General features: G+C 45.0%; 1 protein-coding gene across 3 annotated transcripts in view; it reads right to left on the bottom strand.

Moving 5' to 3' along the window:
- The window catches only part of LOC126236799 (uncharacterized), a 68,471-nt gene extending 48,435 nt beyond the window's left edge, over positions 1-20,036 (bottom strand). Inside the window, exons 1-2 of one of the 3 annotated variants that reach the window (XM_049946387.1) lie at positions 19,681-20,029; positions 15,607-15,793 (exon numbers count right to left, since the gene is read on the bottom strand). In XM_049946387.1, the coding sequence (XP_049802344.1) occupies positions 15,607-15,793; positions 19,681-19,922 (429 nt within the window). In that variant the 5' untranslated portion in view covers positions 19,923-20,029. Of the gene's footprint in view, positions 1-15,606; positions 15,794-19,680 lie in introns of all 3 variants that reach the window. The other 2 variants (XM_049946388.1, XM_049946389.1) reach the window with 2 other exon arrangements.
- Between the last annotated feature and the right edge of the window lie 435 nt (positions 20,037-20,471).

Genomic DNA, 20,471 nt, shown 5'->3' with positions numbered 1-20,471 from the left:
ACGTTTTGTATTATCGCGAAATAAGGGAGAGAGTGTCACTGAAATGATACAGGATTTGGGATGGACATAATTAAAACAAAGGCATTTTTCGTTACGGAGGAATCTTCTGACGAGATTCCAATCACCAACTTCCTCCTCCGTTTACGAAAATATTTTGTTGACGTTGACCTACATGGGGATAAGCGATCGCCATAATAAAATAAGGGAAATGAGACCTCTTGCCGAAAGATATAGGTGTTTATTCTTTCCGCGAGCTATACGAGATTGGAATAATAGAGAATTGCGGAGGTGGTTCGATCAGCCCTCAGCCAGGCACTTAAATGTGGTTTGCAGAGTATCCATGTAGATGTAGCAGTTACATGCAACTGATTTGCCCATTAGTGTGTATCAACGCGTGATTTCCGTGTTTTGAGTCAATCTCAGAACTGTACGGTGCAGGGTGGATGTTCCCCTTGCAAGTGGGACAGTCTGTATTAGCCACTATGTTACGTGTGAACAACTATTAGGAGGAACACTGTATCGGGGAAGGCATTTTGTTACATGAATAGAGCATTATTACCCGACTTAGCATCCACACATTTGATGCGATTTTTTAGATCTTGCAGCAGGCCGCGGTGGCCGAGCGGTTCTAGGCGCTTCAGTCCGGAACCGCGCAACTGCTACGGTCGCAGGTTCGAATCCTGCCTCGGGCATGGATGTGTGTGATGTCCTTAGGTTAGTTAGGTTTAATTAGTTCTAAGTTCCAGGGGACTGATGACCTCAGATGTTAAGTCCCATAGTGCTCAGAGCCACTTGACCCATTTTTTTTAGATCTTGTACGTTCAGGTATCTAGAAGTAATTAGTTAATATTTTTGATACAGTGGTATATATTGTTGGAAGGTAATAAATAGCAGTTCTCTCTGTATCAACCCGCTGAGACAAAGCCCAATAAGACAGCTAAATTGGGAAAACTGTATACAACGGGAAGGAAACCTTCAGCTCATCTCATTGTCGTTTAGATTCTCGTAGACCCATCTGTAGTTGCAGTGCTTCAACAGGACAAGGAAGACTGCGATAACACTCTCCACTGACCTACCCCCTCGTTTTTTGTTGCAGGTAAGACCAGCTGCTGGGAGTCTTTGCTGCTTCGTGTAACACCGCCAGGAGCGCCTTGTACGAGTAAGTTAGTCTCATTTGTAGTTACGGAATGGAAGGATCAGTATAAACGATCCTCCGAGACTGTATCCATGCCGGTCATTAGTGCTATAGGACCGGGTGGACCCGGCTACAGAAGGACATGGAACGAAGCTCGTCAGGTGCGACTGAAGGCATTCCATTCCTACTATTCGTTGACGCTAGTAACCATCAACAGAGAAACAGCTTATTTCAGTTGTTGTTGTTGTGGCCTTCAGTCCTGAGACTGGTTTGATGCAGCTCTCCATGCTACTCTATCCTGTCCAAGCTTCTTCATCTCCCAGTACCTACTGCAGCCTACGTCCTTTTGAATCTGCTTAGTGTATTCATCTCTTGGTCTCCCTCTACGATTTTTACCCTCCACGCTGCCCTCCAATACTAAATTGGCGATCCCTCGATGTCTCAGAACATGTCCTACCAACCGATCCCTTCTTCTAGTCAAGTTGTGCCACAAGTTTCTCTTCTCCCCAATTCTATTCAATACCTCCTCATTAGTTATGTGATCTACCCATCTAATCTTCAGCATTCTTCTGTAGCACCACATTTCGAAAGCTTCTGTTCTCTTCTTGTCTAAACTATTTATCGTCCATGTTTCACTTCCATACATGGCTACACTCCATACAAATACTTTCAGAAACGTCTTCCTGACACTTAAATCTATACTCGATGTTAACAAATTTTTCATCTTCAGAAACGCCTTCCTTGCCATTGCCATTCTACGTTTTATATCCTCTCTACTTCGACCATCATCAGTTATTTTGCTCCCCAAATAGCAAAACTCCTTTATTACTTTAAGTGTCTCATTTCCTAATCTAATTCCCTCAGCATCACCCGACTTAATTCGACTACATTCCATTATCCTCGTTTTGCTTTTGTTGATGTTCATCTTATACCCTCCTTTCAAGACACTGTCCATTCCGTTCAACTGCTCTTCCAAGTCCTTTGCTGTCTCTGACAGAATTACAATGTCATCGGCGAACCTCAAAGTTTTTATTTCTTCTCCATGGATTTAATATCTACTCCGAATTTTTCTTTTGTTTCCTTTACTGCTTGCTCAATATACAGATTGAATAACATCGGGGAGAGGCTACAACCCTGTCTCACTCCCTTCCCAACCGATGCCCCTCGACTCTTATAACTGTCATCTGGTTTCTGTACAAATTGTAAATAGCCTTTCGCTCCCTATATTTTACCCCTGCCACATTCAGAATTTGAAAGAGAGTATTCCAGACAACATCGTCAAAAGCTTGCTCTAAGTCTACAAATGCTAGAAATGTAGGCTTACCTTTCCTTAATCTATTTTCTAAGATAAGTCGTAGGGTCAGTATTGCCTCACGTATTCCAACGTTTCTACGGAATCCAAACTGATCTTCCCCGAGGTCGGCTTCTACCAGTTTTTCCATTCGTCTGTAAAGAATTCGCATTAGTATTTTGCAGCTGTGACTTATTAAACCGATAGTTCGGTAATTTTCACATCTGTCAACACCTGCTTTCTTTGGGATTGGAATTATTATATTCTTCTTGAAGTCTGAGGGTATTTCGCCTGTCTCATGCATCTTGCTCACCAGATGGTAGAGTTTTGTCAGGACTGGCTCTCCCAAGGTCGTCAGTAGTTCTAATGGAATGTTGTCCACTCCGGGGGCTTTGTTTCGATTCAGGTCTTTCAGTGCTCTGTCAAACTCTTCACGCAGTATCATATCTCCCATTTCATCTTCATCTACATCCTCTTCCATTGGTTCAAATGGCTCTGAGCACTATGGGACTCAACTGCTGTGGTTATCAGTCCCCTAGAACTTAGAACTACTTAAACCTAACTAACCTAAGGACATCACACACATCCATGCACGAGGCAGGATTCGAACCTGCGACCGTAGCAGTCCCACGGTTCCGGACTGCGCGCCTAGAACCGCGAGACCACATCGGCCGGCCCTCTTCCATTTCCATAATATTGTCCTCAAGTACATCGCCCTTGTATAGACCCTCTGTATACTCCTTCCACCTTTCTGCTTTCCCTTCTTTGCCTCTACATCCTTACATTTGTCCTCTAGCCATCCCTCCTTACCCATTTTGCACTTCCTGTCGATATCATTTTTGAGACGTTTGTATTCCCTTTTGCCTGCTTCATTTACTGCGTTTTTATATTTTCTCCTTTCATCAATTAAATTCAATATTTCTTCTGTTACCCAAGGGTTTCTACTAGCCCTCGTCTTTTTACTTATTTGATCCTCTGCTGCCTTCACTATTACATCCCTCAAAGCTACCCATTCTTCTTCTACTGTATTTCTTTCCCCCATTCCTGTCACCTATTCCCTTATGCTGTCCCTGAAACTCGGTACAACCTCTGGTTTAGTCAGTTTATCCAGGTCCCATCTCCTTAAATTCCCACCTTTTTGCAGTTTCTTCAGTTTTAATCTACAGTTCGTAACCAATAGATTGTGGTCAGAGTCCACATCTGCACCTGGAAATGTCTTACAATTTAAACCTGGTTCCTAAATCTCTGTCTTACCATTATACAGGGTGATTCAAAAAGAATACCACAACTTTAGGAATTTAAAACTCTGCAACGACAAAAGGCAGAGCTAAGCACTATCTGTCGGCGAATTAAGGAAGCTATAAAGTTTCATTTAGTTGTACATTTGTTCGCTTGAGGCGCTGTTGACTAGGCGTCAGCGTCAGTTGATGCTAATATGGCGACCGCTCAACAGAAAGCTTTTTGTGTTATTGAGTACGGCAGAAGTGAATCGACGACAGTTGTTCAGCGTGCATTTCGAACGAAGTATGGTGTTAAACCTCCTGATAGGTGGTGTATTAAACGTTGATATAAACCCGAACGTCAACTACCCGAGGCGATGGATCGGCCGCCAGGCAGCCCGTGACAGAGCACTTCATCACTGGCCTCCAAAAAGCCCTGATCTTACCCCCTGCGATTTTTTCTTATGGGGGTATGTTAAGGATATGGTGTTTCGGCCACCTCTCCCAGCCACCATTGATGATTTGAAACGAGAAATAACAGCAGCTATCCAAACTGTTACGCCTGATATGCTACAGAGAGTGTGGAGCGAGTTGGAGTATCGGGTTGATATTGCTCGAGTGTCTGGAGGGGGCCATATTGAACATCTCTGAACTTGTTTTTGAGTGAAAAAAAACCTTTTTAAATACTCTTTGTAATGATGTATAACAGAAGGTTGTATTATGTTTCTTTCATTAAATACACGTTTTTAAAGTTGTGGTAGTCTTTTTGAATCACCGTGTATAATCTATGTGATACCTTTTAGTATCTCCAGGGTTCTTCCATATATACAACCTTTTTTCATGATTCTTGAACCAAGTGTTAGCTATGATTAAGTTATGCTCTGCACAATATTCTACGAGGCAGCTTCGTCTTTCATTTCTTAGCCCCAATCCATATTCACCTACTATGTTTCCTTCTCTCCCTTTTCCTACTCTCGAATTACAGTCACCCATGACTATTAAATTTTCGTCTCCCTTCACTACCTGAATAATTTCTTTTATCTCATCATACATTTCATCAATATCTCCATCATCTGCAGAGCTAGTTGGCATATAAACTTGTACTACTGTAGTAGGCGTGGGCTTCGTGTCTATCTTGGCCACAATAATGCGTTCATTATGCTGTTTGTAGTAGCTTACCCGCACTCCTATTGTTTTTATTCATTATTAAACCTACTCCTGCATTACCCCTATTTGACTTTGTATTTATAACCCTGTATTCACCTGACCAAAAGTCTTGTTCCTCCTGCCACCGAACTTCACTAATTCCCACTATATCTAACTTTAACCTATCCATTTCCCATTTTTAAATTTTCTAACCTACCTGCCCGATTAAGGGATCTGACATTCCACGCTCCGATCCGTAGATCGCCAGTTTTCTTTCCCCTGATAACGTCGTCGTCTTTAGTAGTCCCCGCCCGGAGATCCGTATGGGGGACTATTTTACCTCAGGAATATTTTACCCAAGAGGACGCCATCATCATTTGATCATACAGTAAAGCTGCATGCCCTCGGGAAAAATTACGGCTGTAGTTTCCCTTTGCTTTCAGCCGTTCGCAGTACCAGATCAGCAAGGCCATTTTGGTTAATGTTACAAGGCCAGATCAGTCAATCATCCAGACTGTTGCCCCTGCAACTACTGAAAAGGCTGCTGCCCCTCTTCAGGAACCACACGTTTGTCCCGTTAGGGACACAAGAAGGTAATGTAATGCTACCTACTGCGCCCCTCCGCTTATTGGCGAAGCTGTTCTGCTGTCCATAAGGTGAATCGGACTTTGATGTTACGTCCGGAGCCTCAGTTATTAATAGAAATGGCCGAATATTCACTAGCAGGCCTTATGAGGGAAGGAATTTCTACAAACAGTGAACTGATACGCAATCCTGATTAGTGAGCAACAATATATTTTTACAATATTCAGTAGAAAGGACATAAATTTTAGAACCATAAAAGCACAGTAAAAGTGCCCACAAAGAAATCGGAGGACCTTATATGCGAGAAATCACTACGTTGGTATCCTTCTGAAATGTTACTAGGTAGAGAGCAGCATCTAAGCAACGATTTAAAAAGAAAAAAAGTCTTCAGTTGCGACATAAGCAGCTAAGGGCACTCATTGACGATTGGATACTGTGGGACTGCGAAATTGCAGGGAGTCTGATTGCTACTTTCAGCCGCTCCTCCAAGTAGTCCCAGATATTTTCTGTGGGTTTAAAATCGGGTTATTTAGCACGCCAGTGCTGGAGGGTGCCTGACAGCTCGTCTAACCAGTGTGTCACGCGTGCAGCCCTGTGAGCACAGCCGATGTCTTGGAAGGCGGGACTGTCCACAGCAGGCGGCCCTAGTGGCCGAGCGGTTCTACGCGCTACAGTCTGGAACTGCGCGACCGCTACGGTCACAGGTTCGAATCCTGCCTCGGGCATGGATGTGTGTGATGTCCGTAGGTTAGTTAGGTTTAAGTAGTTATAAGTTCTAGGGGACTGATGACCTCAGAAGTTGAGTCCCATAGTGCTCAGAGCCATTTGAATCATTTGTCCACAGCAGATTCAGCATGAAGATGTAGAAGAAAGGGCAACACGAAGCTACCGAGAATTTTGAAATAAGCATTTTGGTTCTTTTAGCCATAACCTGAGTGAATGGCCCTAAATCATGCTGTAAAAACATTCCCGCAGCATCACATAACCACCACTACATACTCCACACACAGCGGGTTAAGCGCCTCATTGGACTGTTGGCGGACTCGGCGCGCTCCGTCTTGAGGTAAGGGGCAAAATCGCGTCTCGCCTCCAGTCAGCTACTGTTCAGTTCCTGTGTAGACGTGCTGTTGTGACCAGTGGCCTTATACGAGGTACCCGACTCCGAATGCTGTCTTGTTCGTAATATTCGCTCGGAAACTGGTTAAGGTGGACTTGCATTCATTGATAGTAACAATTCATGCCGAGTATGAAACCGATTGCAATTAGCAAGGCGTCATATTCGCCTCCGGTCCCTATCGATTAGGATGTTTTCCCAACCTCTGTTCTTACGTCGTGTTCCATGGCTGTAAGTGGTGCACCACTCCTTGTGCCCAAGTTGGACAGTCCGCGTGGGCGTGCCAACTAATCGGGCAACTTCATTCACGGTGTGCTCTTGGGCACATAAAAACCGATAACTCTTTCTGCCATTCAGTCACGTATCCACAGCGACCCATCTCATTGCGCTGGCACGTACACAGCACAGCACTTCACTGCTATGACGTCATGAGGGTCACATGATCAAGTGATACCAGTTTTACGATATTTACAACGCTCCAAAGCGACTAGTGTGCTCTTTTAAGGGGCCCACCAATATTTTGATCGATGAGCTTGTTAAACAGATTTGTCTTGGACAGTATGTAGACAGATGATAGATTTATATGTAATTTTACGTAAATAGAGTACTTTTTTTGAAGTACTGGTTAGTGATATATACAGGCATCCAATTTATGTCGACCACCCTAAATAACTTTTACACATATATATATATAGGCTGGCGCAGGGGAACGGGAAATTTTGAACGTTACAGTTGGCAGACTGTAGCGCCGACAGATTTTCGAAACTTTGTACAGTTGATGTGAACAGATTGCCATTTAGTAATCATGGAGAAGTGGACTGGTGCGGAACGTGCAGTAGCTGTGAGAGCGTTTTACAAAAATGGTGATCGTGCGACTGCCGCGCAGAGAACATTTCGACAGCATTACCAGCTTGGACTTCATGGACGTGTCCCATCTGCGCATGCGATTACAACGTGGGTGCGTAATTTTGAAGAAACAGGATCTGCCTTGAAAAAGAAACCTCCAGGTGGCATTCCAACGGTACGTACCCCAGAGAACATTGCAGCTGCTAGAGCTGCAATCGAGAGAAGTCCTCGCCGCTCCGTTCGACAGCATGCGTCTTCGCCAGGGATTAAGCGACGAAGCTTACAAAGAATACTGCACGAATTAGACTTCCATTCCTGTAAGTTGCAGATTGTGCAACACTTACATGAACGAGACCCAGCGTCACGTATGGAGTTTGGTAGCCAGATATTGGCTAAAATCAACGAGGACGCGAATTTCCTTGGTAACTTATGGATATCAGACGAAGCCCATTTCCACCTGAACGGATTCGTGAACAAACAGAATTTTCGTTATTGGGCACAGGACAATCCTTGTGAGTTTCACCAGCGACCACTACATAGCGCCAAGGTCACAATATGGTGTGCTGTATCATGTCATGGTGTTATCGGCCCTTATTTTTTTGAACGTGAGGATGGTAGTTCAGTGACAGTAACATCTGCTCGATATGTTGAAATGCTTCAAACATTCTTTACACCGAGACTGTACGAGCGTAATCTTAACGTCGAAAACATGTGGTTTCAGCAGGACGGAGCCACGTCACACACAGCTCGACAATGTATGGAAGCAGTTCGTCAATTGTTTGGAAGACGCATTATTTCACGTAACGGTGACATTGCATGGCATGCGAGATCCCCTGATCTTAGTGTGTGCGACTTCTTCCTGTGGGGATATCTTAAAGGCAGGGTGTACCGTACACGTCCTGCAACAATCCATGAACTGAAGGAGAACATTGAAAACGAAATCACTGCCATTCCCCAAGATTTGCTACACCGCGCATTCCAGAGTTTTCATAACCGGCTGTTAGAGTGTGAACGCCGAATGGGAGCACATCTTTCCGATGTCATCTTTAAAAAGTAAAGAGACGCTTTTGGACACTTTGATTGTAAAGACATACTGAATAATGGCATACTGAATACATTCACTTTCATTAATAAATTACTAGTTTTATGAATTTATTCATGGAAATGACGTTATTTCGAAATTTCCCGTTTCCCTGCGCCACCCTATATATATATATATATATATATATATATATATATATATATATATATATATATATAATCACGCAAATGATGGTTAGCTGCTAGTGGAACAGCATAATAGTGTTTCCTTGAACTTTGTTCCTCAGGAACAGCAATGCATCTTTTTTAAGTAGCATTCTATATTTTTGTTATTCGGTAATCCACTTCGTCCTCTCAAGACTTGCTGAAAAACGTATCACAGTGTATCATTTACGTATACATGCCGTTATTAAAAACTTAGCACAAAACCGAGTTTGAATCTCCTGTAATAGTAAACAGCGTACGTACCTCGGCTAACGTAGCTCAACCACTTGCTGCAATTGACGGTAAACGAATTGAAACACAAGGAAAATGCACACGCGTCATTCAGTCAGCCTTCTTCAGTTGAGATTTGTGTGGTGATGCAGTTTTTAATGAAGACCTGCATTTATCGTGGACAATATGTCGTGTAAAAGTACTACAGTACTATACTACATGTAACAGTATTGTAAATGAGAAAAGATTATTGCAGTTACTCTTCTGCTAACGTACATTCTCCATAGACGAGTAGCGTTCCTACGTTCTCTTCGTTGGTTTACATTGTACTTACGCATATCTTGAAGTAAAGACGCTTGGCTAGATGAGCAGTGCGCGTTTTTCTTGTGTTTCCATTTGTTTACTAGCAGCTCCAGCAAGTGAGCGAGTTATATTACTTCAGCTATGTGCTCTGTGTGCTACTATGGAGAGTCAACTCAGTTTTGTTACGTTTTAGTACCGTGGTGTTTACGTCAATGGCGCATGATATTTGCTTTTGAAAAGGTGTTTGAGGAGAGGAAGTACATTACCTAATAAAAAATACAGGGTGCTCTTTAAAGGAAAGTACGTGATGCTGTTCATATATTCGTAACGAACAAATTTAATAAAGGCAGTCAAACTGCTTAATGTCGCCGGTGTAGCTAAATAACATCTGCCAAGTCAAAATATCCACGGGTGTGCTGCCGGTCTATAGTGTCCAACGGGCACAATATTTCGGCGATCATACATGTCGCCATCATCAGGTGAACTGACGGACTGAGCTCCTGTGAACGTGCCGGCACGGAGATCCGTACGCTATGGCTGCCCAGAGGGAACTGGGTTCGGTCGCGGCGGCGGCCGATTTAAATACCCTCCGCCCGCGGCGCGCTCCCTCCGCCGTCCGCGCCCCGCGCCACGGTCGCGCGATGGAATAGATTGCGACGCCGTCTGAGATGATGTCGGTGTGATGGCTCTGTCCGCCGTGGTCGTCACAACTATACGTTTGCTCGATTTACTCTTGATTAACCCAATCGCTGGTTCCCAAGCCTTGCTAAGATTATAGCCACAGTCACGGTTTATGAGGTCGTCATTGGTGCGAATTTCGATGACCTCTCTAACAAAGCTGTCCCAGTATCTCGACGTCTGTACCAGAATCCTCGTGCGGTCATACTCCATAGCGTGATTTTCCGACAAACAATGTTCAGCGACCGCCGACTTGCTCGGATACATCAGTCGAGTGTGCCTCTGGTGTTCACGGCATCGATCCTCGACGGTACGCATCGTCTGACCAATATACGACTTGCCACATTGACACGGAATCTGGTACACACCGGCCTTCCTCAGACCGAAGTCATCTTTGGCGCTCCCCACCAGTGCACGGGTTTTATTCTGAGGACAAAACACAGTTCCGACCCGGAGTTTCTTCAGAATGCGGGCGATTTTCCCCGAGAGTGCGCCTGTGTATGGAATAAATGCAGCGCCTACCTCCTCCCTCGTGGCTTCATCCATCTCAACAGGTTGTGCTGCAGTGGTTGGGCGGAGAGCACGTTGAATCTGCCACTCTGAGTACCCATTTTTTCGGAATACAGTTCTCAGATGTTCCAATTCCTGGGGTAGACTCTCTGCGTCAGAGATAGTGCGCCCCCTATGTACTAGAGTTTTAAGTACCCCATTCCTCTGTGAAGGGTGGTGGCAGCTACTGCGTGCAAATACAGATCAGTGTGCGTTGTCTTCCACGGCGGACAGAGCCATCACACCGACATCATCTCAGACGCCGTCGCAATCTGTTCCACCGCGCGACCGTGGCGTGGGGCGCGGACGGCGGAGGGAGCGCGCCGCGGGCGGAGGGTATTTAAATCGGCCGCCGCCGCGACCGAACCCAGTTCCCTCTGGGCAGCCATAGCGTACGGATCTCCGTGCCGGCACGTTCACAGGAGCTCAGTCCGTGAGTTCACCTGATGATGGCGACATGTATGATCGCCGAAATATTGTGCCCGTTGGATACTATAGACCGGCAGCACACCCGTGGATATTTTGATTATCAAATACGCCAGGAGAAACTCAAGAATCACAATATCTGCTAAGTATTTTTTATTTTGTTTTCTTGTCAAATGGGGACAAACTACAAGCAACGACCCCCTGAGAGAATGAGGAGGAAAAAAGATCATATGGACATATTCCGAGACACCTAAAAAGTGGGTGTAATTTCCTTGGAACGCATTTGCTGCCATACGTTTGTATGATGTGCACACATGTACATTTGTTCGTAAATATTACATCACGCGTTTTATAAAATAAAAATTGCGTATTTTTAACACTTACGCCTCTAAGAATTACCGTACACGTCTCGTTCGAGCTGTTCACAATAAATGTTCAGATATCCCACCGTCAACTTCATTGCATTTGTGCGATCTTGGGAGAAAATGTTGCGTTGCTTGTCTCAATGCCTTTGCACGATTCCTAGTAACTGCAGCAGCTGCCATGATGCAACCAAGCAGTTCACCTCGCGTATTCACCTTTCATTTGTATACCCAACCAAAACCCTATAATCAAAAACCTAATCAGCGTGAGGTCTGGCGATCTTGGTAGCCAGTTGATTGTGCTACAACAACCAATCCAGAGATTAGGTTAATTCCGTTTGAGGTCTTCCCTCACACGACTGGTAAAATGCAGAGAGGCTCCGTTATGCTGGATGTACATTTCAGTTGGCGTGGCCAAAGGATCGTTCTCAAGGCGTTCAACAAACGAATTTTGCAAAGTTTTGCAAGTAATTCTGTCCCGTAATTCGCTCTTAAAAAATGACTGGACCTGTCAACATGTTAGCAACCATGCCGCACCGAACATCGATCGAAAAGCGAGATTAGAAATTCATTTCCACTATAGCGTGTAGACTTCCCTGCGACCATCGACGATTATGAACTGTGCTGTTCATCCATTCCGTGTAAACGTGGTTTCATAGAATAGCAAATGACGATTGTTAGAAACAGTGACAAAATTCAGGTCGTGTGGCATTGTCGACAATGAGAAGTTGTGGTCACGCAGTATCTGAAACGAGTACAAATTTTCCCATCGCTATGTACATTTTCCTTGGCGACTGTCAGAAAGTCGCCTAGTACTGATAGCAGGACTACGCTGAAAAAGCTCAACAATGTGTTACTATTCCTGCATAGATTGTTGAATTGCACGTTCGGAAGAAAAATGAGAACTTGGCTCTCAGGCTCTGAGCACTATGGGACTTAACAATTGGTTCAAATGGCTCTGAGCACTATGGGACTTAACATCTGTGGTCATCAGTCCCCTAGAACTTAGAACTACTTAAACCTAACTAACCTAAGGACATCACACACATCCATGCCCGAGGCAGGATTCGAACCTGCGACCGTAGCGGTCACGTGGTTCCAGACTGAAGCGCCTAGAACCGCACGGCCACACCGGGACTTAACAATGAGAACTTGGAAGAATAGCTGTTTCACGCAGTGTGCTGATAAATGCGGTAAACACTCGACGATCAGGAATTCGACATGTTCGACTTGTCGGAAAGCGCCGACGGTGTTCTTCGACGGCAGCAGGAGAACTACACCGCTGCAGAAGCCTTAAACATACGACGATGGTTTGATAAGTCTCGTAAATTTCCATGAAACAATGGAACATTTTTGTTGCGCCTCCATGGTAGGTAAGCTTGATTATTCCAAGGGTCGTATAAAGAATTTCCACAATGTGCAGCGTGCAGTTTATTACTGACAGCCGTCTGAATTGGTCAGCGTGTCTAGTGCGACTGAAAATGGAGAAACGTGTGCTTCGTGTTGTTATTAAACATTTTCATTTGAAGGGTTGGACAGCCGCAGAAATTGAAACAGAACTCGACGGAATTCACACGCACTCTGCACCGCCATTTGAGACCATTTATTTTTATGTTAATGGTAGGACAAGCCGATGAAGAAGTGTGCTCCGGCCGTCCAGTTGAGGTCAGCACAAAGGAAACCTCTGACAAAATCGATGATATGGCAATACAAGGCGGCTGAATGAAAATTCATGAGATTGGTGAGACTGTAGGCATCAAAACTGAGCGAGAGCATAATATCATGCGCGGAGAATTGGCTATGAAGAAGCTGTATGCGATGTGCGTGCCACTATTGCTTACAGTCGATCAAAAGCGCATCTTGCACGACATTTCAACACAATGCTTGGCGTTGTTTAATCGCAATACGCAAGACCTTCTGTGGCGATTTGTGACTATTGATGAAACTTGCATCTGTCATTACACACCGAGCCAAAACGGAAGTCAAAACAATGGAAAAAGGCTGGTTAAAGTGCACCGAAGAAGGCAAAGACCATTTTGTCAGCTGATGACCACTTTTTTTTATATACTTTATATACAAGGATCACTTGGAAAAGGCAGAACCGTAACAGCACCTTATAATTTTTTCATTGCTGAATCGTTTGAAAATTAAGTTGGCTAAAAAAAGACCAATGTTGGCACACAATGAAGTGCTCTTTCTACCACCCCACCCATCAGCGATAACAGTGTCGAAAGTGCGTGAATTGGGCGTTGAATTCTTTCCTCGTCTACCCTGTTCACCAGACATAGCTCCAAGTAACTTCTTCCTGTTTCCCAACTTGAAACGTTAACTTGCTGGTAATAAATTTTCATCAAGTGAGGAAGCGGCCATTATTTTGCGGGGTTTGACATAATGTGTTTTTACGATGGAATGAAAAAACTGGATGATCGCTGGAACAAGTGTATATCCCTGAAAGGAGACTATGTCGAGAAGTGGGTTGAGTAGTTTACGAAACAAATATTTTTTCTTGCATTTTTACCAGCCTTATCAAACCACCCTCGTACACAATATCTGCATGTTCTTCATTACTGTAGATTTGTGATATTTTAGCCAGCGTGTGTACAAACACAGTTAACCTATGCTTCTCTCTGATACCCTCTCAATCCGTCGCAGTACTTCACTCACAGCACACCACGGAGAACTCCGCGTTCAGTGGGCTGGATTAATGGCAGAAAGACATCCCGAGCAAAGAGGCTGAGAGTAACGAGTTACACTACTGGCCATTAAAACTGCTACAACACGAAGATGACGTGCTACAGACGCGAAATTTAACCGACAGGAAGATGATGTTGTGATATGCAAATGATTAACTTTTCAGAGCATTCACACAAGGTTGGCGCCGGTGGCGACTCCTTTGCTGACATGAGGAAAGTTTCCAACCGATTTCTCATACACAAACAGCAGTTGACCGGCGTTGCCTGGTGAAACGTTGTTGTGATGCCTCGTGTAAGGAGGATAAATGCGTACCATCACGTTTCCGACTTTGATAAAGGTCGGATTATAACCTATCGCCATTGCGGTTTATCGTATCGCGAGATTGCTGCTCGCGTTGGTCGAGATCCAATAACTGTTAGCAGAATATGGAATCGGTGGTTTCGGGAGGGTAATACGGAACGCCGTGCTGGATCCGAACGGCCTCGTATCGCTAGCAGTCGAGATGACAAGCATCTTATCCGCATGGCTGTAACGGATCGTGCAGCCACGTCTCGATCCCTGAGTCAACAGACGGGGACGTTTGCAAGACAACAACCATCTGCACGAACAGTTCGACGACGTTTGCAGCAGCGTGGACTATCAGCTCGGAGACCATGGCTGCGGTTACCCTTGACGCTGCATCGCAGACAGGAGCGCCTGCGATTGTGTACTCAACGACGAACCTGGGTGCACGAATTGCAAAACGTCGTTTTTCGGATGAATCCAGGTTCTGTTTACAGCATCATGATGGTCGTATCCGTGTTTGGCGACATCGCGGTGAACGCAAATTGGAAGCATGTATTCGTCATCGCCATACTGGCGTATCACCCGGCGTGATGGTGTGGGGTGCCATTGGTTACACGTTCGCATTGACGGCACTTTGAACAGTGGACGTTACATTTCAGATGTGTTACGACCCGCGGCTGTACCCTTCATTCAATCCCTGCGAAACCCTACATTTCAGCAGGATAATGCACGACCGCATGTTGCAGGTCCTATACGGGCCTTTCTGGATACAGAAAATGTTCGACTGCTGCCCTGGCCAGCACATTCTCCAGATCTCTCAGCAATTGAAAACGTCTGGTCAATGGTGGCCGAGCAACTGGCTCGTCACAATACGCCAGTCACTAATCTTGATGAACTGTGGTATCGTGTTGAAGCTGCATGGGCAGCTGTACCTGTACACCCCATCCAAGCTCTGTTTGACTCAATGCCCAGGCGTATCGAGACAGTTATTACGGCCAGAGGTGGTTGTTCTGGGTACTGATTTCTCAGGATCTATGCACCAAAGTTGAGTGAAAATGTAATCGCATGTCAATTCGAGTATAATATATTTGTCCAATAAATACCCGTTTATCATCTGCATTTCTTCTTGGCGTAGCAGTTTTAATGGCCAGTAGTGTAGGTTGGACTGGAGTAAATCGTGAAAGAGGTTTTGTGGGCAAAAGACGTGCGTGCACGGCACTAGTCCAAAAATAATACTCTTGAAATGTGTTCTACCTCGGAAATCATTCGGAATAGCGGATAGGTGCACAAGAAGATTTTTGCTTCAGGTGATTGTTCCTGTCATATCCTTGAATGTTGACAGCTCCGCCAGGGACAAGCTGTATTTGCGTGCGTGTTAGTGAACTCTGCAGAAGTACCATGAAGCACCTGTTTCTGGCTCTTGGTGTACGCCCGGGTTCGTTCACGACCCTGAAGGGTATCTTTCACGGCGGGATGTGTGAGTGAGTGAGACCCACCAGTTCGAACAGCTTGGCGGCGAAGCTGAGCGAGAGCACGGGCGGCGCGGCGCCCTTGAGGTCTTGGTCGCCGGCGCCGGTGGCGGGCGGCAGGTCGACGTACACGTAGGCCGACGAGGACGAGCTGCCGCAGATGCTGGCGCGGCCGCCCTCCGCCGTCCGCCAGAAGCTCACCTTGGGGTCCATGCTGCAACACGTCCACACACACCGTCCTCAGCACTCCAGCACCCCTCTACAGCGAAATCCGCCAAAGCCGCAGGCTGCTCACTATTATAACGTTATGGTTCTGACGATAAATATGGAGCTCCGAAATAGCTGGTTTGTTCACTTCCACAAACGACATGCAACATTCTGGGCCCAACATTGTCACGGCAGCTGATACTACTGTGCCCACCCAGCCCCCTCCGCAATGTTAATTTTTTCCATTTAGAGTAAGGCTGTTGCGACGCTTGCTCCGGCATCAGCTTTTCAGGTACTAAAGCCTAATGCACAATGCATTAAATCCATGTCTGCAACTTCTTGTAACAAGTTAATGCTCCTTCTTTTTTCATTATTATTTGAAAATTTGTGGCTTTTGGCCTGAAGGCCATCCAGCCATCTTTTAGTCTTTTGGAATTTTTGAGTAAGGTTACATTTATCAAAAAATGTCATCATTAAAATTAATATATTATTTTGATGAAGGAGAATTGTTGATTAGATGCTAATTGTTTATGAGAAATGGTTAACTGTTGTATGAAATCAGTCTGCAAGTTTGCATAGAGTGAGCGTTAGTTACCTTTGAGATTGGACGTGGTGAGTTGTTAGTCAAGAATGCGTTTAAGGCAACAAAAATGCCATTATCAGAACTCCACAGAGTTAGAACGAGGTCGTGTAATAGGGCTACGAGAAGCTGGATGTTCCTTCTGCGACATTACAGAAAGACTTGGCACAAATGTAGCAGCTGTACATATTGCTGGCAGCGGTGGTCACCAGAATGTACAATCGGAAGAAAACCGGGCTCCGGACGGTCACGTGGCACTACTGGGAGGGAAGACCACCGTGCTCGGCACATGACTGTGTGGGGTCGTACGGCATCTGCAGCAGCGATTTCAGCAGCACTTGGCACCACAGACACACAGTGAAACGTTATAAATCGGTTACTTAAAGGACGGCTCCGATCCAGATGCCTGTATAGTGCATTCCACTGACCCCAAACCACTTCTGAGTTCAGTGGTGTCAAGTGAGAGCTCATTGGAGGGCAGGGTGAAAGTCTGTTGTGTTTTCTGATGGAAACTTGGCCTGCCTCGGTGCCCGCGATGGCAGTGTATTGGTTAGGAGGAGGTTAGTTGATGGTTCAAATGGCTCTGAGCACTATGGGACTTAACTTCCGAGGTCATCAGTACCCTAGAACGTAGAACTACTTAAACCGAACTAACCTAAGGACATCACACACATCCATGCCCGAGGCAGGATTCGAACCAGCGTCCGTAGCGGTCGCGCGGTTCCAGACTGTAGCGGCTAGAACAGCTCGGCCACTCCGGCCGGCAGGTTAATTGAGTGCCTGCAATTAACCTCTCTGTATGCTAGACACCCTGGACCTACATCTGGAGTGATGGTTTGGGTGCGATTTCGTATGAAAGCAGGAGCGTTCTCGCAGCTATTCCTCACACCCCGCCTGCAAATTTGTTCGTCAATCTGGTGATTCGACCTGTTGCGCTGTCATTCATGAACAACATTCCAGGGGGTATTTTCCAACAAGACAGTGCTTGCCCAGACACCGTTGTTGTAACCCAACATGCTCTACAGTGCGTCGACATGTTGCCTTGGCCTGCTCGACCACCAGGTCAGTTTCGAATCGAGCATATGTGGGACATCATCGGATGACAACTGCAGCGTCATTCACAAACAGCGTTAACCGTCCCTGTATTCACCGACCAAGTACAGCAGGCATCGAACTCATCCCAAAAACTGACATCCGACACCTGTACCACAAAATGCATGCATATTTGCATGCTTTCATTCAACATTCTGGCGGTTACATCGGTTATTAATGTACCAGCATTTCACATTTTCAATGGCTTATCTCGCGCTTACAGTAGCCTGTGATCTTGCTATGTTAATCACGTAAGTATGTTTCCTAAACAAATGTATTCCCGAAGTTTCAATACTCTACATTAATTATTTTTGGGTGCTGCGGTTTTATTTTCCGTCAGTGTATTTAATGTTAGCGTGTCCTACATGGATCAGTCACATGCTTCCTGTTTTACAAATGGTTATGAAATGTAAACATCGGAAAACATCGTGGACACATCGCGGACATTGTGTATTAGTTTTCAGCGTAGCATTCTGAATTTTGTTTTATATTTTTTTTATCTGTCGTGTAGATTATGTGAAGAAATATGGTTCATTTTATGTGCACTGCGTAAAAACATGTTACAGTTTAAGCATTTATTACAATATTCCTATAATGAGTTTGTATCATAATAATGAGTCACTTATTATTTTACATTAACAAAATACACATTTGTGAAAGAGTAAAGTAAAAAGACAAGCAATATGAATTTAAAACATAAAACAATAATAAATAAAAGAAATAATTAGAATAACAATAAATGTTTAGATATTTTGATTAAGTGTGTTGAAAATACTCCAAGAGTACATTGTGTACAGCTTATTTTCCAAAACAGTATTTCAGAAACCTGCTTTATTACACATGGTTGGATGTGCGTGAAAAAATTCTTTAATTTGCATTGTAACAAAAGCTTTCATTACTCAGAATTAGTTAATAATGGTGAGGTATTTTGCATAATTTCAGGTTGTTATAAAAGTTGATTATAGAATTTTCAAGAACGTTAATTACATTTCAGGTTTTATTTAATACACTTTTTTTTATACATCAATGTTTCGAAGATATTTCCTCTAAACCTAATATGCCAAATAACATTTTGGGCTGTGTTTTATCCCTCAAAAGAGAAATTGGGGAAAAAATAACAAATACGTATTGTGTTATTTTGATCGCTCTACATAGCCGCCACGTTTCATCAAGGTCGCTTATTTACACACGGGAATGTTCCCTTACCAGTTACGTTGCCCATAGTCGCTTTCAACTGAGATATATAAGCTTCCTCTGGTTGCTGTCTGGCATTTCAGCATGAATTTTCGCTGCAGGGGGTTGTGTGCTTACTGAGAGCTTTCAGGGACGTTAAAACTGTGTACAGGACCGGGACTCGAGCCTGGGATCTTTTGTCTTTCACAGGGAAGTGCTCTGCTGTCTGAACTGTCAAACATGACTCACGACCACCGCTCATGACCTTACTTCTGGCCGTACCGCTTCTTGTACCTTACAAATTTCACAGTTGTTCTCCCGCATACCTCGCGGGACTGAAAGATTAGATTTGAAAAATACAAAAATTGTTCAAATGGCTTTGAGCACTATGGGACTTAACATCTGAGGTCTTCAGTCCCCTAGAACTTAGAACTACTTAAACCTAACTAACCTAAGGACATCACACACATCCATGCCCGAGGCAGGATTTGAACCTGCGACCTTACCGGTCGCGCGGTTCCGGACTGAAGCGCCTAGAATCGCTCGGCCACTCCGGCCGGCTAAAGAACTTGAAAGATACCAGACTAAGCAAGTGGTCATGTGCAAACCAGAAGACATAATTTCAAAAAGTGATTCTACATTTTTTTATAGATTAAAGCAACAGAACTTAACCGCGCAATGGTTTATTCGGAAGGGATATCGATATGCACACGTTACTCAGTGAGTAAATGGGTCCAAGGTGATAATATGCGAGGAGTATTGTCCGAGAAAAGTGCCGTCCAGTATTTAAATGTTGTGCTATGCAAGACATTTGCATGTCGACTTGTAACGTACGGCAGCGCTCCATTGGTAACAGTATTGGATTGTTCGCAGTTAGTAACTCCCTTACATGTTTATCTGGCGTAATCACTACGGTCTGCCACCGTGGCCAGATTTTCAGTTTTCCTTGCCAGTAATACCGGCCCAAAGGAAAGTAATAACCTTGTATTTGTAACGACGTTAAGCGCTGCGGTTAGGGGGCCGCGTGTTGTGTGTGTGGGCGGACTGACCTGTATGAAGACCTGCTTGGAGCCTGCGCTGGCGTGCGGGCGGCCGCCTTCACGTCCATGGCTGTCTGGCTGTCTGGCTGGTCTCTGCTGTGCTGTGCTGTGCTGAGCTGCACACTGACCGCACACACTTGTCTGCCAGCCTGACTCGCATACCCACACCGCGGGCCCAGTGGCTTCCTCTTCCTGCGCTGTCCGACCACCGCATCCTCCGTCCGCGTTCTGATAAGCTGCCACTGTGTCATCTGGGACAGGGCCCAGTGGTGTACGTGTCAGATATAGAGAGCCGCTTTCCACAGTAGGTGCCGTACCCATATACAGGGTGACGCATAAAGGATGAATGGTTTTCAAATGAACAATACATCATTAGGAGTGAAACTTCATGGCAGATTAAAACTGTGTGCCGGACCGAGACTCGAAATCGGGACCTTTGCCTTTCGCGGGCAAGTGCTCTACCAACTGAGCTACCCAAGCACGACTCACGCCCCGTCCTCACAACTTTACTTCTGCAAGTATCTCGCCTCCTACATTCGAAACTTTACAGAAGCTCTCCTGCGAACCCTGCAGAACTAGCCCTCCTGAAAGAAAGGATATTGCGGAGACATGGCTTAGCCACAGCCTGGAGGATGTTTCCAGAATGAGATTTTCACTCTGCAGCGGAGTGTGCGCTGATATGAAACTTCCTGGCAGATTAAAACTGTGTGCCCGACCGAGACTCGAACTCGGGACCTTTGCCTTTCGCGGGCAAGTGCTCTACCAACTGAGCTATTTCTGCAGGGTTCGCAGGAGAGCTT

This window comes from Schistocerca nitens, chromosome 2 (assembly GCF_023898315.1).
Source record: "Schistocerca nitens isolate TAMUIC-IGC-003100 chromosome 2, iqSchNite1.1, whole genome shotgun sequence".
Classification (NCBI taxonomy): Eukaryota; Metazoa; Arthropoda; class Insecta; order Orthoptera; family Acrididae; genus Schistocerca; species Schistocerca nitens.
Note: the sequence above shows the minus strand (reverse complement) of the source record. Positions and strands in the feature narration are given on the sequence as shown.